Source organism: Aspergillus uvarum (assembly GCF_003184745.1).
Source record: "Aspergillus uvarum CBS 121591 unplaced genomic scaffold BO82scaffold_30, whole genome shotgun sequence".
Lineage (NCBI taxonomy): Eukaryota > Fungi > Ascomycota > Eurotiomycetes > Eurotiales > Aspergillaceae > Aspergillus > Aspergillus uvarum.
Window position 1 is genome coordinate 191,375 of NW_020291327.1, and position 20,787 is coordinate 212,161.

The window sequence follows — 20,787 nt, forward strand, 5'->3', positions numbered from 1 at the left end:
CGCCATTGTATTCTGCTAGTCGTTCTGATTGCAGAAGAGTGGCTTTAAACCATGGATAGTTGCAATATTAGTTCCTCACTTGTGCTAAGCCAACAAGTCCATTGCTTCGACCAAGAGCTTCCAATTATTAATATTCCAGGCTCCGGTTCGCATCATGATTATCTGTGCATAACAGTCACCCAAAAGCCTCTCACGTACTGGTAATTAGTAAGCGGAGGAGCTCCCCATTGAATTGCGAGATGCTCTTGCTATCATGACCGCAAGGTCTAGTAGTTGGCCCAATGTGTCACATTCGGGCGACAAGCTAGTCACTGCAATGGAGGATTGGATTCTCCCTGCCCAGTATCTCAGGTTACACATTTTGACTGCCAAGGAAAGAGACGTCCGATCCCGAGACCTTATTAGAATATTTCCCGTAACCTACCTTTCCAACAGAACTTCACTTGTATATATTTGCCAAGCAAGTTGTCGTCATGTACGGATCAAGAGGCAGTTGTTGATCCCGCAGCCCTACAAAATCGCCCAGTAATAATGATATCCAGGTATTCGCCAACCTGGTATCTTGTCGAAGCCATGCCGCGGGTGGTAATCTTCTGAACTTAAACCTGGTAGACCGGTGATGTTCAGCAAAAGCCTATTATGTGCGTGTATCCTTTCAGTTGTCAATCACATCTCACCCCAATGGCCTGCATCCCTGCCCAAGTCGGAACTCAACAACTATATCCTTGCATGTATCCGGAGTATTGACTGACTTCCGCTGCATGACCACCAGTCGAGACAGCAATACTCTCCGAACCCTGCTCCGGTCACGATGATAAGTACTTCCACCATCTCCCTCCTCCCCTTGGCACACCCCAAGCCCAAAATGGAGACTCTCCTCAACCTCCCGCCCACCCGGCTAGCCCTGCTGCTCCTCACGCTCACGCTCACCAGCATCCTCCTGCTCACCCGGCTCCACCGCGCCCACACCCGCCGCCAATTCGCCCACCAACAGGGCTGCAAGCCCATCACGCACTACAGCAACAAAGACCCCATCCTGGGCCTCGACGAGATCTACCGCGGCCTCACGACCGCAAAGCGCCACAAAGCCCTGGAATCCATCACACAGCGCTTCCAGCAGCACGGCCACACCTTCGCCTCGCGCCGCCTCCTGAAATACACCATCGTGACCATCGAGCCCGAGAACATCAAAACGATCCTCTCGACCCGCTTCAAAGACTACGGCCTGGCGCACCGCCTCCCAATCTTCCAGCCCCTGCTGGGGGAGGGGATCTTCGACACCGACGGCGCGCACTGGGCGGCCTCGCGCGCGCTCATCCGCCCCAACTTCACCAAGGACCAGGTTGCCGACCTCGCCGCCTTCGAGGCCCTAATCCCCTCCTTGCTCGCGCACATCCCCCGCGACGGGGCCACGGCCGTCGACCTCCAGGATCTGTTCTTCCGGTACACGATCGACCCGGCCACGGACTTTCTGTTTGGGCAGTCGGTCGGCAGTCTGGCGATGCAGCGCAGCGAGTTGGATTTCGCCCAGGCGTTCAACTATGCCCAGGAGGCGATGACGGTGCGCAGCGATCCTGGGGCCGTGTGGGCGGTTCTACTACGATAAGAAGGCGGAGCGGTGTAATCGGATCTGTCGGGAGTTTGCGATGCCCTTTGTGGAGGAGGCGGTTCGGGCTGTGCAGGACGGTGGGAGTGGGAGTGGGGTCATGAAGAACGTGAAGTATGTCTTCTCGCATGAGCTGGCCTCAAGAACGAGCGATCAGCGCCGCATCCTCGATGAGCTGATGAATGTGCTCCTCGCCGGGAGAGATACCACGGCCAGTCTGCTGAGTAACATGTTCTTCATGCTGGCGAAACATCCCGAGGTGTGGGCGAAATTGCGGATGGAGGTGGTGACGGCGTTGGAGGGCCGGTTGCCCTCATATGAGGAGCTGAGGGGGTGGAGGAATTTGCGGTGCTGCGTTAATGAGTGTGAGTTTTGATTCCTGGGGTTGGGTCTGGCTGGGTGGGAAGGAGAAGGGCTGATGCTGAATTGGTTGTGATTCTAGCGCTCCGGCTCCACCCCGTCGTCCCGATGAATGATCGCGTCGCGGTAAGGGATACGGTTTTGCCGGTTGGAGGTGGTCAGGATGGACGTGCGCCGGTCTTCGTGCCCAAGGATACGATCGTCGCGTATAATGTGTATGCCATGCATCGGCGGAGGGACTTGTATGGGGACGACGCGGAGGTCTACCGGCCGGAACGGTGGGAGGATGGCCGGCTGCAGCCGCGATGGGAGTACCTCCCGTTCAACGGAGGCCCGCGCATCTGCATCGGGCAGCAGTATGCGTTGACGGAGGTGGCGTATGTGACGGTGCGGCTGGCGCAGGAGTTCGCGGGGCTGGAGAGTCGCGATTCGGGCCCGTGGGAGGAGTCGTTGACGCTGACGCTGTGTTCGCGCAACGGGACCAGGGTGTGTTTGACGCCGGCCTAGCTTTGCTTCTTTTCCGATGGGCGTGGGCATAGAGTGTAGTGTAGCGAGTACAAACCTATTCCAGATCCTATCGCTTAAGAGTTCACACGCATTGGTAAGTGTTACGACGCATAGAAGCTAGCACTAATTCCCCCCTTTCATTCTCACCCACGTCTCATACTGATCCTTGATCACCTGCTCGACGGGCGCATACTCCATCCCCAACTCCCTCACACTCCGGCTGTTGTCCACCTTGAAATCAATCCCAATGTTCCTCGACACCCAGCTCCACGACACCCCGATAAACGGGCCCGCCAGGTACACCATCAGCTTCGGGAGATTCCGCGACGGCAACATCCTGGGATCTTTATGGATCGGCCGCACGATCGTCGCCATCTCCAACAGCCCCACCGTCCGGTCGCCCGCAATCAAGTACCGACCGTTGGCCGTCTTGCTTGTCCCAGCCTTGACGTGCGCGGCCGCAACATCCCGCACGTCGACAACAGGGTAGTACAGTTCGGGGGTGCCCTGTTGGTTCTGGCCGGAGAAAATGTTTTCAATCGTGAACAGGCTACCCGAGGTGGACTCGGTGGTGAGTGGGGGGCCCAGGGTGAGGCCCGGGTTGATGACGACGAGGTCCCATCGTTTGTGGGTTTGGCTGTCGTGCAGCTTCCAGGCTTCGCGTTCGGCGGCCACCTTGGAATAGTGATACGGGTTGTTGGTCTCGGTGGCGGTGTCGTTCCAGTAGGCTTCGGTGAGGGTGCTGTCTTTCATCAGGGTGACTTCGATGCTGTCGCTGTACATTGCTGCGACTGCAGGGCCTGAGTTTGAGTTGGTTGCGGGTTAGGTGAGTGGTTGACTTACTCGAAGAGGTCAGGACGACGCGGTGCACGCTCTCGCATTGGTCCACCGACTCCAGCACATTGCGAGTGCCCTGCAAAGCGGGCTCGACGCATTCGTTCACTCCGTTTTTGATCTGTGGCGGTGCCAGAAATGGCGATGCGATGTGGTAGACAACACTGCAGCCCTCCATCGCGGGGCGGAAGGAGCCATCACGGAGAAGATCAGCCTCGAAAAGGGACAGTCTGCCTGGATACCGGGCTTGGAAGTCGAGGAGAGGCTTGCATTTGGCGGCGTTTTTTAAACTGCGGACGGTGGTGTGAACGGTTTCGCCCTTCTCAAGAACGAGCTTAACAACGTGCAGGCCTCTGAAGCCCGTGCCACCGGTGACCAGCGAAGTCGGCATTGTTAGTCTGGGTGGTTCGTGTGGTGCTGTGAGATTGTATTGTAATATGAGCCGCGGTGGTCATATGGTGGGTATCGTCCTGGGAGGGGATGCTCCTTTTAACTCGGTTGGGGGTTGTGATTAGGGCCGGTGCCGTTACAAATGCTTGAATACGAGCCACAGAATCTGTGCTACGTGTTGATTTGATGTGATTCCTGGGAGAACAGGCTGACCTTGGCTGTTGTCATTTTTCGGGGGCCAATGCTCGGGATTGAAGCATTGTGCGGACTGGGCGGCAGTAATGATATCAGCAAAGCACAGATGGGTTACACCCTCGGTTGACAGTGCATATATATGCCTTGACCTCGAGGCTTGGTCCTCGTTTACTTTTTCAATCGGGCCAGGCCAGCCCTCAGTCTATGATTCGAACATTGACAACCCAAATGGTGCGGTCTTGTCTACGACGGAGATTGACGCTTCCAACCAGGGATCGCTTCGTTTGGAATCACCCAGAGCAGATCGGGTGCCCGGTTCCATCATAAAGTATCAGGAGAAAAGTATTCTGGTAGTCAAAAGGAGGCCCTACGCGACCAGTTGAATAGGCTGAGATATGAACACTTGTTGCAGATGGATGAGTCTGGAAGAAGCTGCATCTCCAGCTTACCAGGGATGGTAAGTAACCGCCGGATTAGTGGTCCGAGTAGTCAGTATCGAACAGTCGATTGAAAACCAGGCTCTAGACTTCGAAATAGTCAACCAAATAAGTGAGCTCGCCACGCAAGAAATGGGACGCTGCTGGTAGCGAGTACAAGTGGCCACTTCTGGCGCGTGGTGTGTATTGACTATGCGGTCATGGTTGTGGATTTCAAGATTCTTCGCTGGATGTCAAGTGGATACTTTGCTGGCAAACCGAACCCTATACTTGATTCACTTTCAACCAGTCGTCATTTAAGTTTTGATTGGTCTCTCATACGCCTTATGCATTTTCCTTATGGTTTATCATCTCTTCATTCTTCTCTTCTATATCGAATATTCTGCTGAAAGTGCACAGTATCGAAGCCTTAAGATAACTCCGTGACCGGGTCATTTCTCCTACGTAGCTTGACATGCAGCGGGGGCTTCTCCCACATGATGTATACCCGTTGCTTCTCAATGGCAAACTCATCGTTCAAGAGGTCCAAATCAAAGCGACTCAGGAGCCGGGCAAGAATCAACTTCATCTCCGCATACGCCAGCCCCATGCCGATGCAGTTCCGAGGACCCACCGAGAAGGGTTGCGAGGCTTCGAGATGATCGTTCCGCGCCCATTCCGGACGCTCCTCTGACGGCAGCCAGCGTTCCGGCGTGAAGTCTTCAGGACGCGTGAAGTTATCCCTATGATAGCATGCCGCGAGCGCATAGACGCTGATGATGGTACCCCCGGGAAGGAACTGCCCCGCCACCGAGGCGCCCCCGGCGGGCACCTCTCGGCGGAGGTCGGAGGACAAGGGAGGATACATCCGTAGCGCTTCGTCAATGACCGCGCTTAAATACGGGAGGCGGGCGACGCGGGCCATGGTAATCTCGGACTCGGACGCAAAGGCCGTCGTGAGTTCGGCCTGCAGCCGGACCAGGGGTTGTGGATTGCGGAGCAGGAGGTAAAGACACCCGGAGACGGCCGTCGCAATGGTATCACTCCCAGCGGGGATGACCAGAGCGGCGTTGACCTCCATTTCCTCCACCGACATTGCCCCTGCCTTCTCGGTGTTTTGCCGCGAGATATAGGTCCAGAGGTCATGGCGGCCTTCATTCGGTGGCATGGCTAGTCTCTCTTGCACTTTGGCGTAGCTACGTCGAAGGTGTTCCTGGCCCTTTAGCAGGTGTCGGATCGGGCCCAAGGCGAGCGCGAGAGGGAAGAAGAGACCCAGCATGCGGGCAGTCAGGAAGTAGTGTGTTGACTTGAAGAAGTTCATCAGCAGCGTCACCCACGGATGATACTGCTGGCTCTCCAAGCATTGGAAGGAGCTGCTGAAGGCCAACGTTCCAATGAGGTCGAAAGCAAGGAATTCGACCCACTGCACCATATTGACCGTCTCGGCGGCGGCGCAGCGTTGATCTAGACGCTTCAGAAAAAGATCAATATGGTCCTGAAAGTAATGCTCTTGCTCACGCAATGCTCGTTCCGCAAAGGCTCGATTAAGGGCAGCGCGCTGGCGAGCGTGTTCGGGGCCGTTAGCTGTCAGGAGGTCAGGCACACCTGGCCGCAGGCGACGATACCCGGACTTCTTGAACTTCCTCGTCCCCAGATGCCCGTAGATCTCCTTCCACGCCGTTGGCCCTATGAAGGAAACCATCTCGGGGTTGACCCGGATGACTGGACCATATCTGCCATGTAGATCGCGCACAGCCTGAGCTTCTCGACCGCGAAAGCTTTGGAAGGCGCACGGAAGATAGGAGAACTTTCGTGTTGCCGGCCCTGGCACTGAGGCCAAGGGGCTCAGCCAGAGCATGTAAATGGCGGAGAGAGCATAATAGACTAGGTACTGTTGAACCTTAGCGTTGTGTGTGTGTGTGTGTGTGTGTGTGTGTGTGTGTGTATTGAGACACTTGTGCAATCTAACCAAGGACACAACTCACCGCAAAAGACAGCCCAAGAAGGACGTGGAAAGGCATATTATCGATTGCTACTGGTGTGCAGCATTTGAGATAACCAGCGCTAAAAGTGACTAGGTCTTTTATGTACAGGGACTGGCCGAGGGAAGAAAAGCGCCGAGAATAAAGAAAGGGGAAAAAAAGGCCCCGCGCGAAAGCCGGAAACCATCCGAAAAACCACCCGGAGATTGGAACGCTAGCCGCCCCCGGCCTTCATCGGCTCCCAGCTATAGTACAGAGCCACTTTATATAGTGAGCTGTTGGAATATGGCCTAAAGTGAGCAGGTTTGGCATATTGCTCATTGTTAGCTTTCTCGCAGTTCACCATGGGCACCATTGACACACATCACCATCTGATTCCCCCCAAGTTCACCGAGTGTAACTGACACCCCTCCCTTCCCCCCCCCCCTCCCCCCCCCCCTCCCCTCCCACAGCGACAAAAATCAAAAACGGTACTGAAGCTGACAAATTCATATAATATCCAGTGTGGAATGCCAATCTTGAAAAGGCACGGGGATTAAAGCTTCCAACTTGGACCAAAGAGAGTACTTTGCGGTCGCTAGACGACTGCAATATTGCTACGGCGATCCTCTCCCTCGGCCATCCCATTCATCCCTACGTGAGCGACCCAGGGCAAGTAGGACCCATCTGCCGTGAGATCAATGAATATACAGCCCAGTTCCGTGACAGTCACCCAGACCGCATTGGATTCTTCGCGACATTGCCACCGCTCGACCAGCCGGGCGCCTGCATTGCGGAGATCCGATACGCCTTCGAGGAGCTGCACGCGGATGGCGTCGTCATTTTTACCAGCTACGCCGGGAGATATCTAGGCCACCCTGAGTTTCGCGATGTATGGGCCGAGTTGGACCGCCACCAGGCTGTAATTCTTATTCATCCAGGGTTTGAGGGCATGGCCCCAATCGAAGAGCCACGTCTCCTGGCAGCCCCGGTGCTGGACTGGACCCATGAGACAACCAGGACCGCCATTCATCTGATCACCACCAACATTATTCGCGACTATGCCCGATGCAAAATCATTTTATCTCATGCGGGTGGCACGCTGCCCTATGTGATCAATCGAGCCGCAGTGCTGTGCAGTCGGCTGCGCATCGGGGACAAGACGGAGGAAGAGTTCATCGAAGAAGCCCGGGCCTTCTATATCGATGTCGCATTTAGCGGTTATGAGCCTCAGCTGCGACTGCTCAAAGAATTTGCCAAACCAGGCCATGTTTTGTTCGGAAGTGACTATCCCTGGGAGCACGCCGATGTCATGCAGGTTCAGCTCGCGGCTACAGATGCTGTTTTTGCTCAGGAGACGCGTGAGGCTGGATTGAAATTGTTCCCGCGGCTAAACCAGCAGGCGTCTTGACTGACTGAGGGACTGATTGATCGAATGAGCCCTAAGTTGCTGAGAGAGGGATCTACATCTGTATATATTGTTGGCGGCCTTGCGGCCTCAATAGCCCACCCAGGTCTTATTTAGCCTGAGTTGATCACTCATCCACGCTCCCGAGAAACATATAGTCTGACTTAATAGTTCCTTGTACTTGGCCTCTGTTTCTATTCCCCACTCCTTTTCACCCCCTGCGATACTATTGCCGCAGGCCGATCGCGTAGCCCAGGGCCGGCGATTCACCTTGAACCCAGCACGACAGATCGCCTCGGAGGGTCAAAGGGCTCCTAAATCATTCTTGTAGAAACATACTTATGCATAGAACAACAGAGCGTCGTGAACATCAGTCGACTTACTGCCAGAAGTTTGAAATTCAGCACCAATTTGGGGGGTTAACGCGAGTAGCTACCCCGTTCTAAGCACATTTCCACCGTCTCACGTATGGTTTGATCTAGTCCTTTGTAACCAGCCTGCCCCCACCATTTGGTCAAGAGACGGGCCCCCAGTGTGTTGTCCACTGTACTCAGGTCCACCAATTGATCGGGGTCGGCCCTGGGCAGCATGGCGTCGGGCAGGACCCTCCGGATTATGTCAACCACACGGCCCCAGGTGAAGGGTTCGTCGCAGGCAAAGATCCGCTCGCTAGCCACCGTCACATCGATTGCCGCGGCAACATGGATCCGAGCGTCATCGATGGTATCGACCATGTACACTATGGGTCCATTGGTCAAATCAAGATCGGAAGCGAGAGTGGCAACAACAACATACCTGATGGAATAGGCGGAATCTGACCGTTGAGGATAGTCTGTACATGTAGACCACTGATCCCCATGGACCCCATGACTTTGCCCCAGTTCATCGCTGGGTTGATGACATTGACCACAAACGGTGGGTTCCGCTCTGCCACGAAGCGCCAGGCAGCTCGTTCGGCCTTCACTTTGGAGGCCACGTACACCTGGTACCCCCACTCAAACCCCATCTTGCTCCGTTCATCCTCGGACACCTCTCTCTCCACAAGCTCTACCGCCTCTTGATTCCAGGAGTCGCGATCGATTGCGAACTGCACCCCAGGCCGGGGCTTCGAAGCCGCCCCGCTAGTCGAGGTGAACACGACCCGTTTCACGCTGGGGTGCAACAACGCGCCTTCCAGAAGGCCTACCAGAGCGTTTACCGTGGTGGGAATGACCGATTCCGCATCTGGGGAGAAGTTGGTGATGGAGGCGCAGTGGATGACCGCCGACACGCCGGTCAACGCCGCATTGTATGCACCCTGGGCCCCCATCTCTGGCACAAGGACAATCTCCAGGTCGGGCGATGGAAGCAAAGAGCGCACTTCATGGGCTCGGGCAGCCGTTCGCACTGTCCCGCGCACACGGAATCCGGCTCGGAGCGCTTCGTCCGCGATGTGAATTGCGATCATTCCCGAGATGCCGGTGACGAGGACTAGAGAGCCCAGCGGAATGGCCAAGTCGCGACTGTGATCGATGAACCGGGACATGATCGTATTGTCTCAAGAACAACCGACCCCTCCTCTATGTTCAGTGCTGGATTGAAAAACCTGTAAGCCCCAAGAGTCTCACCGAAGCTGAGGTGTTGTAGAGGTGCCTGTTTCCGGCGAGTTGTGGGCGTCGGGGAGATTCTGCAAACCACCCGAGCACACTTGATTCCCCCCCTCCCCCCCTCCCCTTTCTCCAGGCGGCCCAAGCGCGGATATAATTCAGGGCACTGCAGCCGGCTCGCGCCCGCTTGATTAAAACTTGCTGTTGCTTACTTTACCTTCGTTAGCCTCGTTGTCAACATGCACCCACTGAATAACACCCCGGCACTTTCCAGCACGGAGACGGTGAGAAACGACCCGCGTCCTCTTCCTCTCGCGAAACGCATAAGGTTTGCTTTGCTGACGGTGCCCCTTGTTGAAAATCGCTAGTCCGGCAGTATCTACGAATTCAACCATGTGGGAATCTCGGTGCCCGACTGCGATGCCGCCGTCGCCTGGTACACATCGGTGCTCCACTATCGGCTTCTGAAGCCCGTTTTGCACGTCAAGCGCGAGCTGCTTCCAGAAGCCTTCATCTTCAAGATTTTCGACAGTAAGCTCCAAGAGTTCAAGATCGCCTGGCTCGGGACTGGTCGGAATGGTGGTGGATTGGAGTTGTTCGAGTTCATCGAACCGGCTCACCGTGCGCCGGAGCAAGAAGGGATCGACTACACCCGTTGCGGCGTGTTTCATATCTCCCTCACGGTTCCCAACCCAGATGACGTGGGCCAGCAGGTACTGGAAGCAGGCGGTACGAGGATAGGACACCCGGTGACCATGCCTTCCGGCGACCGGGTCGTGTACTGTCAGGACCCCTGGGGCAACACGCTGGAGCTTTTGAGCGCCCCCTTTGAGCAGATCATACAGACCGGGCCCCCGAGCGAGCCCTAATTAGTGCCTACGGTCGCGGTATCCCCCTATGTTCCTATGTTGCTAGTCCAGCTTGAGGATCGCGATGAATGGAACGCAGAACACGCCGATGTTTCTCGTTACTCTAGCGGGGTGTTTTTCCCGACTGGTTGGTCTCAATGGTATGATTCAGCTATGTAGTACAATGGCACTCGCGTCTTGAATCATGGAAGGCAATATCACATCTTGCTGCGGAAATTGACGGAGGCCTGGTCCTCCTGCTTCCGTAGCCGAATTCAGAGGCTTTGAACGCTTGCCTCAAGAAACAAATGCGCTCCCATCCCTCATCCACTCCCGAGTCGCGCAAGTGCTTGGTGGCGGACCGCTTAATCAGAATTACACGTCGCGAGGGCCGAGTAAGTTCTGGTAATCAAGTTCCTGTATAGGGTGCATGTGTTCTGCCGGTTATAAAAGGTGGAAGACGAAGATGATGACGACGGCATGGAAGAAGCAGGGGAGGAGTAGGGTGGGGCACTGTTGACCTCGATGGAAGATGACCGGGTTCGTGGTTGCATCGATATGAGCTCGTGATGTACCTTCTTGGCAATCGTGTTGAGCGTGAGCAGCGACTCGCGGAGGATCGCCTGCACGAGGAGCTTTTTTTCGCCCTCATTTAGGGGATAACGATTGACTTTGGCCATTCGATCGCAGCCCGTCACGCGAAGAGCCGCGAGCGACCTTTCCTCCCGGCTGCCTTCGGTCAATTGCGGCATGCGGTCCTCCGGAGTGGAGAGAAGGGTCCTGCGGAGAACTTCAAGGAAGTCTAGCAGGCGCATTTGAGACTGGATCAATTGAGAGGTGTAGGGCGCCGACTGCGTGCATCTGTTCCAACACTGTGAGGCGGCGCTGAATGATCTCCGCAGCGCTTCCACAGCATTGAGAATCTGCACCACATCAAGTGAGGAATGTTGAAGATCGACCTGAATCTCAGTAAGCCCTGGCCGGCATTTGCAGCTGGGGAAGCTGGCCTCGAATTCCATGGCTGTCGGGTCCGAAGACAGCATGGTGGCAGCTACTAGAGGTGAAAAGAACAGTAACTCGGAATGTGAGGAAATGTGGGAGTTGCGGCTGACCTGGACAGAAGCTTTCTCCTGCCTAGTACCGGAGGGAACGGAAGGTTGAACCAAGACAGAAAGAGAGAGAAAAAAAATGGGAGAAAAGAGACAATATCCCGAGGGCATAGGTAGGTTGCGAAACACAGTGAAAAACCCACCGGCCGGATCCGGAGTGCTGAGGTCGCGTGGCCTCAATAGAGGCACGCCATACTGCTAATGCAGCTAATTCTCGGCGGGGGAATTAGCTCGGGACAAAACCGTCCAAAACCCCCCGACATATAGGTGTTGGCATTAAGAAAGCCATCATGCAATGGCCCTCATAAAAATGACAAGGGTCGAGGAAACAGAAGGGTAGAATGCGTGAAGGCGAAAGAAGTGAAGCACACACATAAGCCTAGATCTTGTTAAGAGACTTTATATAACTGCCTCCTAACTAGTCCTCTTGGCTCCTGTCATTTTAATCCACACTCTCCTCACCATGGACCCTGAAGTCAAATCTCTGCTGTCGAGGGTGACAGAGACTGGGAGATTGTTGGAGGAGCTGGCCAGTTTTGACCCAGATAGTGCGCGATGTCGTCAGGCGCGCAGGGAGCTCCTAGCTACGACCCAGAAATTGACTTCTGCCCTCCAGAATGAGGGCCAGATAGTAGAGCAATATCTCTATGGGGTAAGACTGGCTTATTCCATTCTCCGACACACTGATGCAATGACTCTGACGGCCCCTGGCTCCACACACTCATAGGTTATCGATTCCCTGCTGTTGAAGGTTGGAGCCGATTCCGGAATTCTCCAGAAGGTAGTTGCTAGCGAGAAGCCGGTCTCCCTCCATGACTTGGCAGTAGCTACAGGTGCCAACGAGACCCTGCTAGCACGCATTATGAGAGGTCTTACGTCAATCCACGCTGTCGACGAGGCGGGGTTGGAGGTCTACAGCTCCAACAAAGTGACTCGGGCTATGACTACTGTGAAGGGTATCTCGGGACTCGATCTGTTGTGAGTTCATGCCATCCGCCGATTGCCTCGATCCCTCCATCCTTCACCCCCGAGAAGCATCTCCATTCCTTTGCTCACATGTATCGACGGGGGACCCAACAATAAAGCCACAACGTGATTCACGCTGGCTGGATGACCATCCCCAAGTTTTTGAAGGAGACCAAGTATCAAAATCCGACCGATCCCGCCGCGATGCCCTTCAACAAGCAATTCGACGGGGTCAAATATTTCGACTGGCTCGCGACCCAGCCCGATCTGCTCCATTCGTTTCACCTTTTCATGACCACCCAGCGCGTGGGCCATGTCCAGTGGCTGGATTTCTATCCGCTTGAGCAGGAACTGGTCCCTGAATTCGACAAGCAGGACCCTAATGCAGTTCTCCTGGTGGATGTCGGAGGCAGCGTGGGTCATGAGCTCAAGGCCGTCAAACAGCGGTACTCCAATATCCCTGGCCGCATGGTGCTGCAGGACCGTCCGGCAACCATCGAGCGCGTGGAGCTGGTTGATGGCATGGAGGCCATGGCGCACGATTTTTTCACCGAGCAGCCAATCAAAGGTAATTGATCCCTGGCCTGCTGTCGTCGTGGTCGGAATACTGAGCCCGGTGGAACTGACTGGCCGACTGACTTACTTGCGCCGCAGGAGCCCGTGCATATTACTTCCGCAGCGTCTTGCATGACTGGGATGACGATCGATGCCGCATCATTCTCAAACACATCCGAGATGCCATGAAGCCCGGTTATTCGAAGATCTTGATCAATGAATTCAGCATCCCTCTGGAAGGGCCCTGCTCCTTTGCCACGCACTCCGATTTCTTCGTGATGGCAGTCAACGCCGCCGTGGAACGAACAGAGCGGCAGTGGGCGGAACTAATTGACTCCGCCGGGCTGAAGATCGACAAGATCTGGACTCTGGAACCAGATTCTGAGAGTATCCTAGAAGTCAGCATCAAGGGGGAATAGTTCACTTCTAAAGACACATGGACAGGACCAAGAGAACCAGGTAGTCTGGTAGCTCTGTTTGATTTCTAGTCCTTAACAATTTCAAAGCTTTTACAACATCCGGGCCCGATTTCGTGATACATACATAGTAAACCTGCCATTGGTGTAGAAGCAATATAAGAGCCAGCGCGAAGCCCGATCAACGAAACCAGGGGTGCAGGAGGGCTTGCGCAGCGCTGATGCGCTGCTCAGGGCACAATCGAAGCATTTTCTGTAGAAGGTCCAGAGCCGGCTCGTCGATCTGACCGAGCACCAGTCGGATGTCCATCCTCGTTCCTTGCGGGTAGAGGTTGGGCCTATATTCGGGTAACCGGGAGACCCCCGGCCATGACTCTTCCGTGGGGGTGCCCAGGAGACGGAAGATCAACTGAAGTTGGTTGTCATTGGAGGTCCCGGGAAAGAGTGGCCGGCCGAGATACAATTCAGCCATGATGCAGCCGACCGACCAGAGATCGATGTTCGTATTATATGCCCTACTTCCCAAGAGCACGTCGGGCGCTCGATACCACAACGTGACGACTTCGTTAGAGAAGATATTGACCGGCACTCCAATCGCGCGAGCCAAGCCAAAGTCCGCCAGCTTGAGCTGACCGGAACTACTGATCAACAGGTTCTGTGGCTTCAGGTCCCGGTGAATGATGTGATTCTGGTGGCAGAATGCTGTTCCGCATAGCACTTGGTGGATGAACGATTTGATAGTGGTCTGATCGAGCCTGCCTTGAAGACCTCGAGTATCCATGTACTTTTTCAGATCTTGGTCCATGAATTCAAAGACGAGAACCAGTTGGTTATCCCTTTGGATGACATCGTACAAGTTGAGAATATTTTCGTGCTTGAGTTCCTTCATCAAGGAAATCTCGCGAATAGCTGTTGACGGTGCCCCTTCCTCCGGATCTAGATGAATCTGTTTCAGAGCTACGATCTCCCCCGTCTGCCGATTGCGTCCTTTGTAAACCTGTTCAGTCCAGGCACAGGTTGGTGAAGTGGTCCTATATGTCAAGCATTGTGGGGAGATTGAGGATCAACGCACGTTTGCGTAAGTTCCTTCGCCAAGCTGGACCCGCCGTGATCAAGATCAAAGGATTTCAGTCTCCGCGCAAAATGATAAAGGGGATATCCTGGACGAACCTTGTCTAGCTGTGTAAAGGAGTATTTTTGCACTCGGATCGATTCCATGGTTGGCGGGGTATTCTTTCTGCTTAATCCTGGCTACTTCCACTCAGTGGAAAATCGGATGGCCCCAAGGGGAATTCGAGTAGAATCAGGGAGCCTCCCCTTAATAGCTTATAGGTTCAATTGATAGTAACGGGTGATATATATAGAGAGGTACTTTGTGCGGGTGGAATCGGGCAGCAAGGCCCTAAGAAAAGGGGAAGTGGGGTTGGGCCCGAAGATACATATTTTTACGTAGTACTAAGTAGACTACGTAGAGAGCTAGCTATTTACAGCGCCTGGGGAGAGTATTAGTTGACTGGTGAAATGGTCCACTGGCCGGGAGCCTGGGGGCCACTAGGTATTACTATACTGAGTTACGTCGCAAGTTACTCGCCAACGTTCGGAGGACCTATCTAGTACGAAGTAGTAGCAGAAGGTAAGTTAACATTGAAGTAAAATAAAGAGGATCTTCAAATCATTGATACTAGGAGGTGTGTTTATTGCAAGAATTATGACCCTCTTGGAGTTGAAATCCGTCCCGTTTATAACGAAGTGTGAAAACAATGAAAGTTAGAAAAGAAAAATATTCTAACCCGCGGTGCTGATGGCCAGGATGGTATAGTACCTTCTCAAGTGGGTTCAAAACCACTATATTGAATGATTGCGGACTAAATGTGTACCAGACAAAGTTCGCGCTATATCTCTGGAATTTGCCCCCTCCACCCGGTCAACACTACCCAGGAGTAACTGTCCGAATGGACGATAGGACGCAGCAGCAAACAATTGAGGTGGGGTAGGTAAGCCACCAGGACTGCTGTTCCCGGCCTAGTGCTTACGTTGCCACATCCCGACCAGTCAGGGCTGAAATTTAGACGCGTGTGATTGATCAAGCATTCAAGGCGGGCGAGCGGGTCAAAAGTAGGTAGTACAGAACTGTCCAGCACGTACCTTAGTAATTAGTACCTGAATATAACCGTACATTTCATATGACTAACGGAATGAGGTTGTACCAGTACTCTGTGGTCAGTATACTGATTATCCAATACTTGAGTACAGTACTGTGGTGTAACGTACCATACCGTCAATATTCCTATGATGCTTGGAACTCTCCAATACCCCAGGTGTGAACCGAAGTAAGCATATGCGCCTAGAAGTTTGTTTGTGCACTCTGTTTTCCGTACATGAAAGTTGCAAAGCTGCAGGCTTATTCTGTACCTAACCACGAGTAGCGTAATCAAAGCTGATATTTATCTCAAAGGGGAAGCTAAAAGCAAACAAGGAATAAAAAAGAAGAAAACAATTCCCTCTGTACCTTTCGATTGGACAACAGACTAGGGGTTTTGGGGGTGGGGGAAACAAGCAAATAAATCCCTTCATCTCAAACCCCCTTTGTCGCCACCTAAGCCTCATTGTTTAAGTCACAATCTCGGACAACTCTCACGCGAAGGAATTTGACCAGTCTTTGACCTTTTATTCCAGCGTGGTTAGCATCCCTGCAGTGACATCAACTTTCTCCGCGATTCCCGAGATTAAGAATTGTAAATGTGCAGGTGGCCCGGGAGCTGCCGCTTCGTGTTTCTGCCGGAGAAGCTGATCCAGGAAGCGACCAATCTCTTTCACTTTGATCTCGATCAGCCGTCGCAAAAATACCGTTTTCGCCGGCCCCTGGATAACTTTGGATGCGAGTTCCAGGTGTGCTTGGTCGAAGGTTGATCGGTTCTTCGGCTTGGAGCTGGACGAGACACATTGCTGTTGGGCTGCCTCTTCGACCACGGTGTAGTAACTGCCTATGATCTCTCCGGCAATACACGCCAGAGTGCATCGAGAAAGAGTGTCGTCCTTACAAATGGCGCAGTTTTGGTAGCTCCGCCACGCCCACAGGAGCAGGCGCTGCAAGTGCAGGTGGCGCTCGAGGAGATGGCCCGGTCGCAACTGACGCATGACTGCATGATGGAGCTGCAGTTGAATCATGGCGAGAGGGCAAAGGCACTGAGTAGGCTCATTCACTGGATGAGACTTACAACTTGAGGGGCCCAGCTCGTCCATCTGGTTGAGCAAGATTAGGGAGCCCGCGGTCGAGGCCCAGTTTTTTAGAGCCACGCAGTCGTGCAAAAACCGGTTCTCCTGAGGGAGCATGGTCTCCTGAGGGAGCATGGTCTCCTGAGGGAGTTTGGTCTCCTGAGCGAGCATGGTTTCCTGAGGGAGCATGGAGCCCACCGTACTCAGCGACCTGGGTGAGACGAAGGGTTGCTGTCCATCCCCAGTCGTCAAGTCGATCATGTCCGGGTAAAACCCCGTCTCTGAATCAGAGAGAATAATGTCGAGCTCGGGCTGTCGCAGGTCGACCGACTCGAGATAATCGAGGGGAAAGAGGAGAGAATCACCCGGCTCGTTGAAGGAGTGCACAGTCTGGTCCAGGGCCGCACTGGAGAAATCCTTTGGCGAGAAGGGCTTGGTGAGCAATGGTTGCGAAATATGGCTGCACTTTGGGAAGTGTTTGCAACGCTGCCGATCTTGGTCCGAGCCACTAAATGAGACGGATGAGGTGGACTGAAGTGGACTCACTTTGCTGCTGCCACCCCTCGAGTCGCCCGCTGCAGTTCTTCGGCGAGGCCGCCCAGGGCGTTTGGTTGGACTATATGTGCACACCGTACCACTTTTCTTACAGCGGGAACAAGTCGGCTTCTCTCGTGTACACCGCATTTTCGAAGCATAGCATAGGTCACAAGAATGGCGGAGCTTGAATGGAGCGAATGCGGTCTCGCCTCCAGCTGCGGTAGTGGCCGCCGTGGACTGCTCCATTTCCGCCATTGGGACCCAATTGGGGGCTGCTGACAAGGTCGGACCTACTATGTATTCCTCGTCGGCTCGGTCTCCTTGCTTGATTGCTGCTTTCCTACGCCGCGGAAGTACTTGTTCTTTAAGTATCCTATGCCTTCGACTTCATCTCCGCACTTTCTCCTGCTTATGTTTCCCCTTGGACCTATGACAATGTCCCTGTGGATAAGCCAGCAGTGGTGAGATCTTATCACTAAGGTGGGCGGGGGAGGCCTCCGGGTAATCATGGATGTACATGTAATTAGGCCCGAGGCAGTGAGACCAACGAAGTTGCTTGCAGCAGTGGAGACAGCGGGAGAAGGACTGGGGTAGGCGAAGTCGTCGGTGGTGAGGTAGGGGGTCAGGTAATATGGGAAATAGCCCTGAGAATGAGGAGGGGACGACGCATGTCTCGAAAGCAGGTTTTCTGTCTCCATACGTCGTACTCCGTTCTCTGTACTTTATCAGTCAGTAATGTTTGCGTTTGGGCTTTCTTCCCAGATCGCCGCTAAGGCTTCCCATTATTGCTTTAGCGCGATGTCTGTCGCCCTTCCTGTATGGTCACTTCGAAACAAGCCCTACAAGGATCATCTGTGCCGCGCTTGGCTAGAGAACATAGTGCCAGTGCGTCTCTCTCCCATGATCAAGCCACAAACATATTAATCTCACTCGGTTCCATTCATTCTGATGCAGTTCGTGCCTACGATGTAGCCAACAGAAATGCCCCGAAATCTTCGATTCGTCGACTGGTTGACATGGGGTTGGTCTAGACGAACTTAGCGCGGAACGCCCTTAACCACTGCCCGTCTAACCCAAAGCCCTTCTCCTAGGTTGGCTCATTTTCCTTCGTTATTAGAGGGGTATATTCGCTGTCGGCCAACCACCTACAACTGTCATCAGGAAGGCGTATCCTCGTCTCACCAGCGCGATCGAGTCCAAACCAGAAATGCAGCCTCAGGATACGATCAAGTTTGAAGGTGTGGAAGAGCCGTCCGAAAGGCTGGGAGCAACTGAGGATCATTCTCCAGAACTTGACTCCAGTAAGGAGTACCACGACTACCCAACCGGGATCCGACTGGGTTTAATCTGCCTCAGCCTATGTCTATCCATTTTTCTGACGGCACTGGTATGTTCCTTTATTTGCGTTTCCCTATTCTTCTTGTCAGAGTGCCTGCTCGCCGGTTGTATTGACGCTTCTGTCAGGATAACACCATCATCGCTACCGTAAGTCCGCCAGTTTCCCACCGAGTAGCGGACGATGCATAATTGAATGACACATATTTGCAGGCAATTCCTAAGAGTATTCAGTACCCCCTCTGCCCCCCAACCCTCCAGAAGCTTCAAGCCCGCCGATAGGTAGCTGACGCGCGATGCAGTAACCGACCAGTTCCAGAGCCAGGGAGATATTGGATGGTATGGCAGTGGTAAGGAGATAATGGATGTACGCGTTCGTCTGTGCTGATTACGACTGATCGTACAGCTTACCTCCTTACGCAAGCCTCATTGCAACTGCTTTTCGGGAAGGCATACACATACGGCTCAATCAAATGGATATTTCTAATGGCTATTGCGCTCTTTGAACTTGGTTCCTTGGTGTGCGGTGTGGCTCCCAACTCGACAGCACTCATCTGCGGTCGGGCGATTGCTGGGCTGGGTGCAGCGGGGATCTCAAATGGGGCAATGATCAGTAAGAGGATTTTGTTCGGGGGGCTTCTTTAAGAACTTAGCTTACCCCATTCTCCCTGAACCGAATTAGTTGTGACGTACTCGGTGCCGCTGGTGAAGCGGCCGATGTATACGGGGCTGATTGGCGCCATGTACGGCATTGCGTCCGTTGTCGGTCCCATCCTCGGAGGCGTTTTCACAGACAAGGTGACATGGCGAGTGAGTACAAGTGTCTTTCAGCCTGCGTCGGAGTCTTAGCTGATGATGATCTTGCGCCCGCGCGTTGAAGTGGTGTTTCTACATCAATTTGCCGATCGGGGGAGTCGCCGTCATGTTGATCGTCATCTTCTTCACAGCTCCTCAGCGTTCTGCCATCACCGACATGAGCTGGGGCGATCGCTTAAAGCAATTTGACTTTCTGGGCAGTTTAGGTGAGTGAGGTCACAACCGTCATGGAGAAATGCATCAACGATAAGGGGAGGCATGCTTATCACCAAGGCAGTTTTCATGCCGGCTGTTATCTGTGTTCTTCTCGCGCTCCAATGGGGAGGTACGAGCTATCCCTGGTCCAACTGGCGCAATATCTTGCTCCTGGTCCTCTTCGGGGTTCTTGTGCTCTGCTGGCTCCTTCTACAGTACTTCAAAGGTGACTCAGCCACGGTTCCCCCTCGCCTAGTGGCGCAGCGATCGGTTGCTGCTGCTTTATGGTTCAACTTCTGCATGGGCTCATTCTTCCTCATTCTGGTCTACTATGTGCCAATTTGGTTCCAGGCCGTCAAGGATCAGTCCGCAATGGGGTCCGGCATTCGGACCCTGCCATTTATTCTGGGACTGGTCTTAGTGTCCATTATTGCAGGCATTGGCGTGACTATCGTGGGTTACTGTGCGTACTAGTCGGCCCCTCCTAGAGGCGATGCTTTGCTGATTTGCCTGCCAGATGCTCCGTTCATGATTGCATCCTCGATTGTATCGTCCATTGGTGCTGGCCTCTTGATGACCTTTAGGCCGAGCACCGGCCATGCACACTGGATAGGATATCAAGCGATTGTAAGGGGTTTCGATCCCCACCTGAACTGTATCGATCAGGCTGGGCTGACAACGATGTGCAGGTCGGAATTGGGGTTGGATTAGGCCTCCAGCAGCCTTTGGTTGTTTGCCAAACAGTCCTCTCCTTGGACGATGTCCCAACCGGCACGGCCATGATGTATTTTGTGCAGACCTTTGGTGGTGCGCTCTTCATCGCGGTAGCTCAGAATGTCTTTCAGAACCGTCTCAAAGAAGAACTGATCAAAACAGTGCCTGATGTTGACCCCAACGTGGTGGTAAGCACGGGGGCGACCAGTCTGCAGGGATCTGTCAGTGCTCAGGATCTCCCTCGAGTTCTCAGTGCGTATAATGCTGGACTGACCCGAGCGTTCTTGGTTGCCACTATCATGGCTGCTCTAACCCTCATCGGCTCTCTTGCAGTACAGTGGAGGACCATAAAATCCACTAAGTCCGAGGCCAACAAGCCTAATACGGACCTAAATGAGAGTGTTGACAAGGACGCAACTACGGCGGCCGTGGGCGATGCTCCATAGTAGCCTACTATCCCAATCCCCGCTTGCCTGCCACTTCCGGTCGTTCCATTACCCTGGTTTCAGCCTGTCCTTCTGTTGAGAATCCTAACTATTTGGACTTGTCAATCAGTTGACTAATGCCCTAGTCCTAGCACTACTTATCACACAGGCTGGGATCATGCTTCCTTTTCGGTTTCTCGATTTCGTTGTTCTTGTGTGTTGTGCCTCATAATCTCTTCTCTGCGCACAACCCTTTTTATTCCCATCGCTGCTAGGCTGTGGTGATTACTATCTGTCTGCTAGTTTATCTTCTACCTCCACTGCAGTGCTATTGGCTGGAACCCGTTCAGTCAAGGGCATATATATCTACTTCTTAGCCGCCCAGGTGTTTA

The 20,787-nt window shown here is 53.7% G+C and overlaps 11 protein-coding genes across 11 annotated transcripts; 5 read left to right on the forward strand and 6 right to left on the reverse strand.

Annotated features, from left to right (window-relative positions):
- Positions 1–865: 865 nt before the first annotated feature.
- Positions 866–2,473, forward strand: BO82DRAFT_415970 (cytochrome P450; the record flags this gene model as incomplete). Its single annotated transcript, XM_025639979.1, has 3 exons — positions 866–1,561; positions 1,611–1,971; positions 2,049–2,473. 3 exons carry the CDS (start codon positions 866–868, stop codon positions 2,471–2,473), a joined length of 1,482 nt encoding a protein of 493 aa, XP_025491494.1.
- A 123-nt stretch (positions 2,474–2,596) lies between these two features.
- BO82DRAFT_284457 (NAD(P)-binding protein) lies at positions 2,597–3,698 on the reverse strand (the record flags this gene model as incomplete). Its single annotated transcript, XM_025631459.1, has 2 exons — positions 2,597–3,264; positions 3,317–3,698. The coding sequence occupies 2 exons, from the start codon at positions 3,696–3,698 to the stop codon at positions 2,597–2,599; spliced, it is 1,050 nt and encodes a 349-aa protein (XP_025491495.1).
- Positions 3,699–4,701: 1,003 nt separating this feature from the next.
- On the reverse strand, positions 4,702–6,338 carry BO82DRAFT_311144 (cytochrome P450). Its single transcript, XM_025632400.1, has 2 exons — positions 6,294–6,338; positions 4,702–6,199 (listed from the first exon to the last, which is right to left on the reverse strand). Exons 1-2 carry the CDS (start codon positions 6,327–6,329, stop codon positions 4,739–4,741), a joined length of 1,497 nt encoding a protein of 498 aa, XP_025491496.1. The 5' UTR covers positions 6,330–6,338; the 3' UTR covers positions 4,702–4,738.
- A 266-nt stretch (positions 6,339–6,604) lies between these two features.
- On the forward strand, positions 6,605–7,851 carry BO82DRAFT_311149 (amidohydrolase family protein). Its single transcript, XM_025632401.1, has 2 exons — positions 6,605–6,686; positions 6,794–7,851. The coding sequence occupies exons 1-2, from the start codon at positions 6,635–6,637 to the stop codon at positions 7,678–7,680; spliced, it is 939 nt and encodes a 312-aa protein (XP_025491497.1). The 5' UTR covers positions 6,605–6,634; the 3' UTR covers positions 7,681–7,851.
- Positions 7,822–9,338, reverse strand: BO82DRAFT_354743 (NAD(P)-binding protein). The gene is made up of 2 exons (XM_025635273.1): positions 8,473–9,338; positions 7,822–8,416 (listed from the first exon to the last, which is right to left on the reverse strand). Exons 1-2 carry the CDS (start codon positions 9,200–9,202, stop codon positions 8,097–8,099), a joined length of 1,050 nt encoding a protein of 349 aa, XP_025491498.1. The 5' UTR covers positions 9,203–9,338; the 3' UTR covers positions 7,822–8,096.
- Positions 9,339–9,415: 77 nt separating this feature from the next.
- Positions 9,416–10,304, forward strand: BO82DRAFT_93205 (Glyoxalase/Bleomycin resistance protein/Dihydroxybiphenyl dioxygenase). Its single transcript, XM_025641661.1, has 2 exons — positions 9,416–9,547; positions 9,632–10,304. Exons 1-2 carry the CDS (start codon positions 9,503–9,505, stop codon positions 10,130–10,132), a joined length of 546 nt encoding a protein of 181 aa, XP_025491499.1. The 5' UTR covers positions 9,416–9,502; the 3' UTR covers positions 10,133–10,304.
- BO82DRAFT_93046 (uncharacterized protein) lies at positions 9,995–11,566 on the reverse strand. Its single transcript, XM_025641660.1, has one exon. The coding sequence runs from the start codon at positions 11,329–11,331 to the stop codon at positions 10,477–10,479; it is 855 nt and encodes a 284-aa protein (XP_025491500.1). The 5' UTR covers positions 11,332–11,566; the 3' UTR covers positions 9,995–10,476.
- On the forward strand, positions 11,567–13,160 carry BO82DRAFT_415977 (S-adenosyl-L-methionine-dependent methyltransferase; the record flags this gene model as incomplete). The annotated part of the gene is made up of 4 exons (XM_025639980.1): positions 11,567–11,872; positions 11,948–12,198; positions 12,306–12,754; positions 12,841–13,160. Exons 1-4 carry the CDS (start codon positions 11,684–11,686, stop codon positions 13,158–13,160), a joined length of 1,209 nt encoding a protein of 402 aa, XP_025491501.1. The 5' UTR covers positions 11,567–11,683.
- A 45-nt stretch (positions 13,161–13,205) lies between these two features.
- Positions 13,206–14,433, reverse strand: BO82DRAFT_354748 (Pkinase-domain-containing protein). The gene is made up of 2 exons (XM_025635274.1): positions 14,328–14,433; positions 13,206–14,253 (listed from the first exon to the last, which is right to left on the reverse strand). Exon 2 carries the CDS (start codon positions 14,044–14,046, stop codon positions 13,339–13,341), a length of 708 nt encoding a protein of 235 aa, XP_025491502.1. The 5' UTR covers positions 14,047–14,253; positions 14,328–14,433; the 3' UTR covers positions 13,206–13,338.
- Positions 14,434–15,824: 1,391 nt separating this feature from the next.
- BO82DRAFT_365195 (Zn(II)2Cys6 transcription factor domain-containing protein) lies at positions 15,825–17,165 on the reverse strand (the record flags this gene model as incomplete). The annotated part of the gene is made up of 4 exons (XM_025636993.1): positions 15,825–16,297; positions 16,376–16,833; positions 16,920–16,989; positions 17,021–17,165. 4 exons carry the CDS (start codon positions 17,163–17,165, stop codon positions 15,825–15,827), a joined length of 1,146 nt encoding a protein of 381 aa, XP_025491503.1.
- A 952-nt stretch (positions 17,166–18,117) lies between these two features.
- BO82DRAFT_402569 (MDR family MFS transporter) lies at positions 18,118–20,416 on the forward strand (the record flags this gene model as incomplete). Its single annotated transcript, XM_025639326.1, has 10 exons — positions 18,118–18,297; positions 18,375–18,395; positions 18,459–18,471; positions 18,548–18,595; positions 18,652–18,858; positions 18,928–19,055; positions 19,126–19,267; positions 19,339–19,719; positions 19,774–19,883; positions 19,946–20,416. The coding sequence occupies 10 exons, from the start codon at positions 18,118–18,120 to the stop codon at positions 20,414–20,416; spliced, it is 1,701 nt and encodes a 566-aa protein (XP_025491504.1).
- Between the last annotated feature and the right edge of the window lie 371 nt (positions 20,417–20,787).

What these genes read in the sequence shown, in the direction of transcription:
- BO82DRAFT_311144 (XM_025632400.1), bottom strand. Translation starts at nt 6,329, where the DNA reads ATGCCTTTCCACGTCCTTCTTGGGCTGTCTTTTGCG. An exon ending in TTCTTGGGCTGTCTTTTGCG is followed by an intron (nt 6,200 to 6,293) that starts GTGAGTTGTGTC and finishes AAGGTTCAACAG; the next exon opens with TACCTAGTCTATTATGCTCT.
- BO82DRAFT_311149 (XM_025632401.1), top strand. Translation starts at nt 6,635, where the DNA reads ATGGGCACCATTGACACACATCACCATCTGATTCCCCCCAAGTTCACC. An exon ending in TCCCCCCAAGTTCACCGAGT is followed by an intron (nt 6,687 to 6,793) that starts GTAACTGACACC and finishes TATAATATCCAG; the next exon opens with TGTGGAATGCCAATCTTGAA.
- BO82DRAFT_354743 (XM_025635273.1), bottom strand. Translation starts at nt 9,202, where the DNA reads ATGTCCCGGTTCATCGATCACAGTCGCGACTTGGCCATTCCGCTGGGC. An exon ending in GATTCCGCCTATTCCATCAG is followed by an intron (nt 8,417 to 8,472) that starts GTATGTTGTTGT and finishes ATGGACCCATAG; the next exon opens with TGTACATGGTCGATACCATC.
- BO82DRAFT_93205 (XM_025641661.1), top strand. Translation starts at nt 9,503, where the DNA reads ATGCACCCACTGAATAACACCCCGGCACTTTCCAGCACGGAGACG. An exon ending in CACTTTCCAGCACGGAGACG is followed by an intron (nt 9,548 to 9,631) that starts GTGAGAAACGAC and finishes GAAAATCGCTAG; the next exon opens with TCCGGCAGTATCTACGAATT.
- BO82DRAFT_93046 (XM_025641660.1), bottom strand. Translation starts at nt 11,331, where the DNA reads ATGCCCTCGGGATATTGTCTCTTTTCTCCCATTTTTTTTCTCTCTCTT.
- BO82DRAFT_354748 (XM_025635274.1), bottom strand. Translation starts at nt 14,046, where the DNA reads ATGAAGGAACTCAAGCACGAAAATATTCTCAACTTGTACGATGTCATC.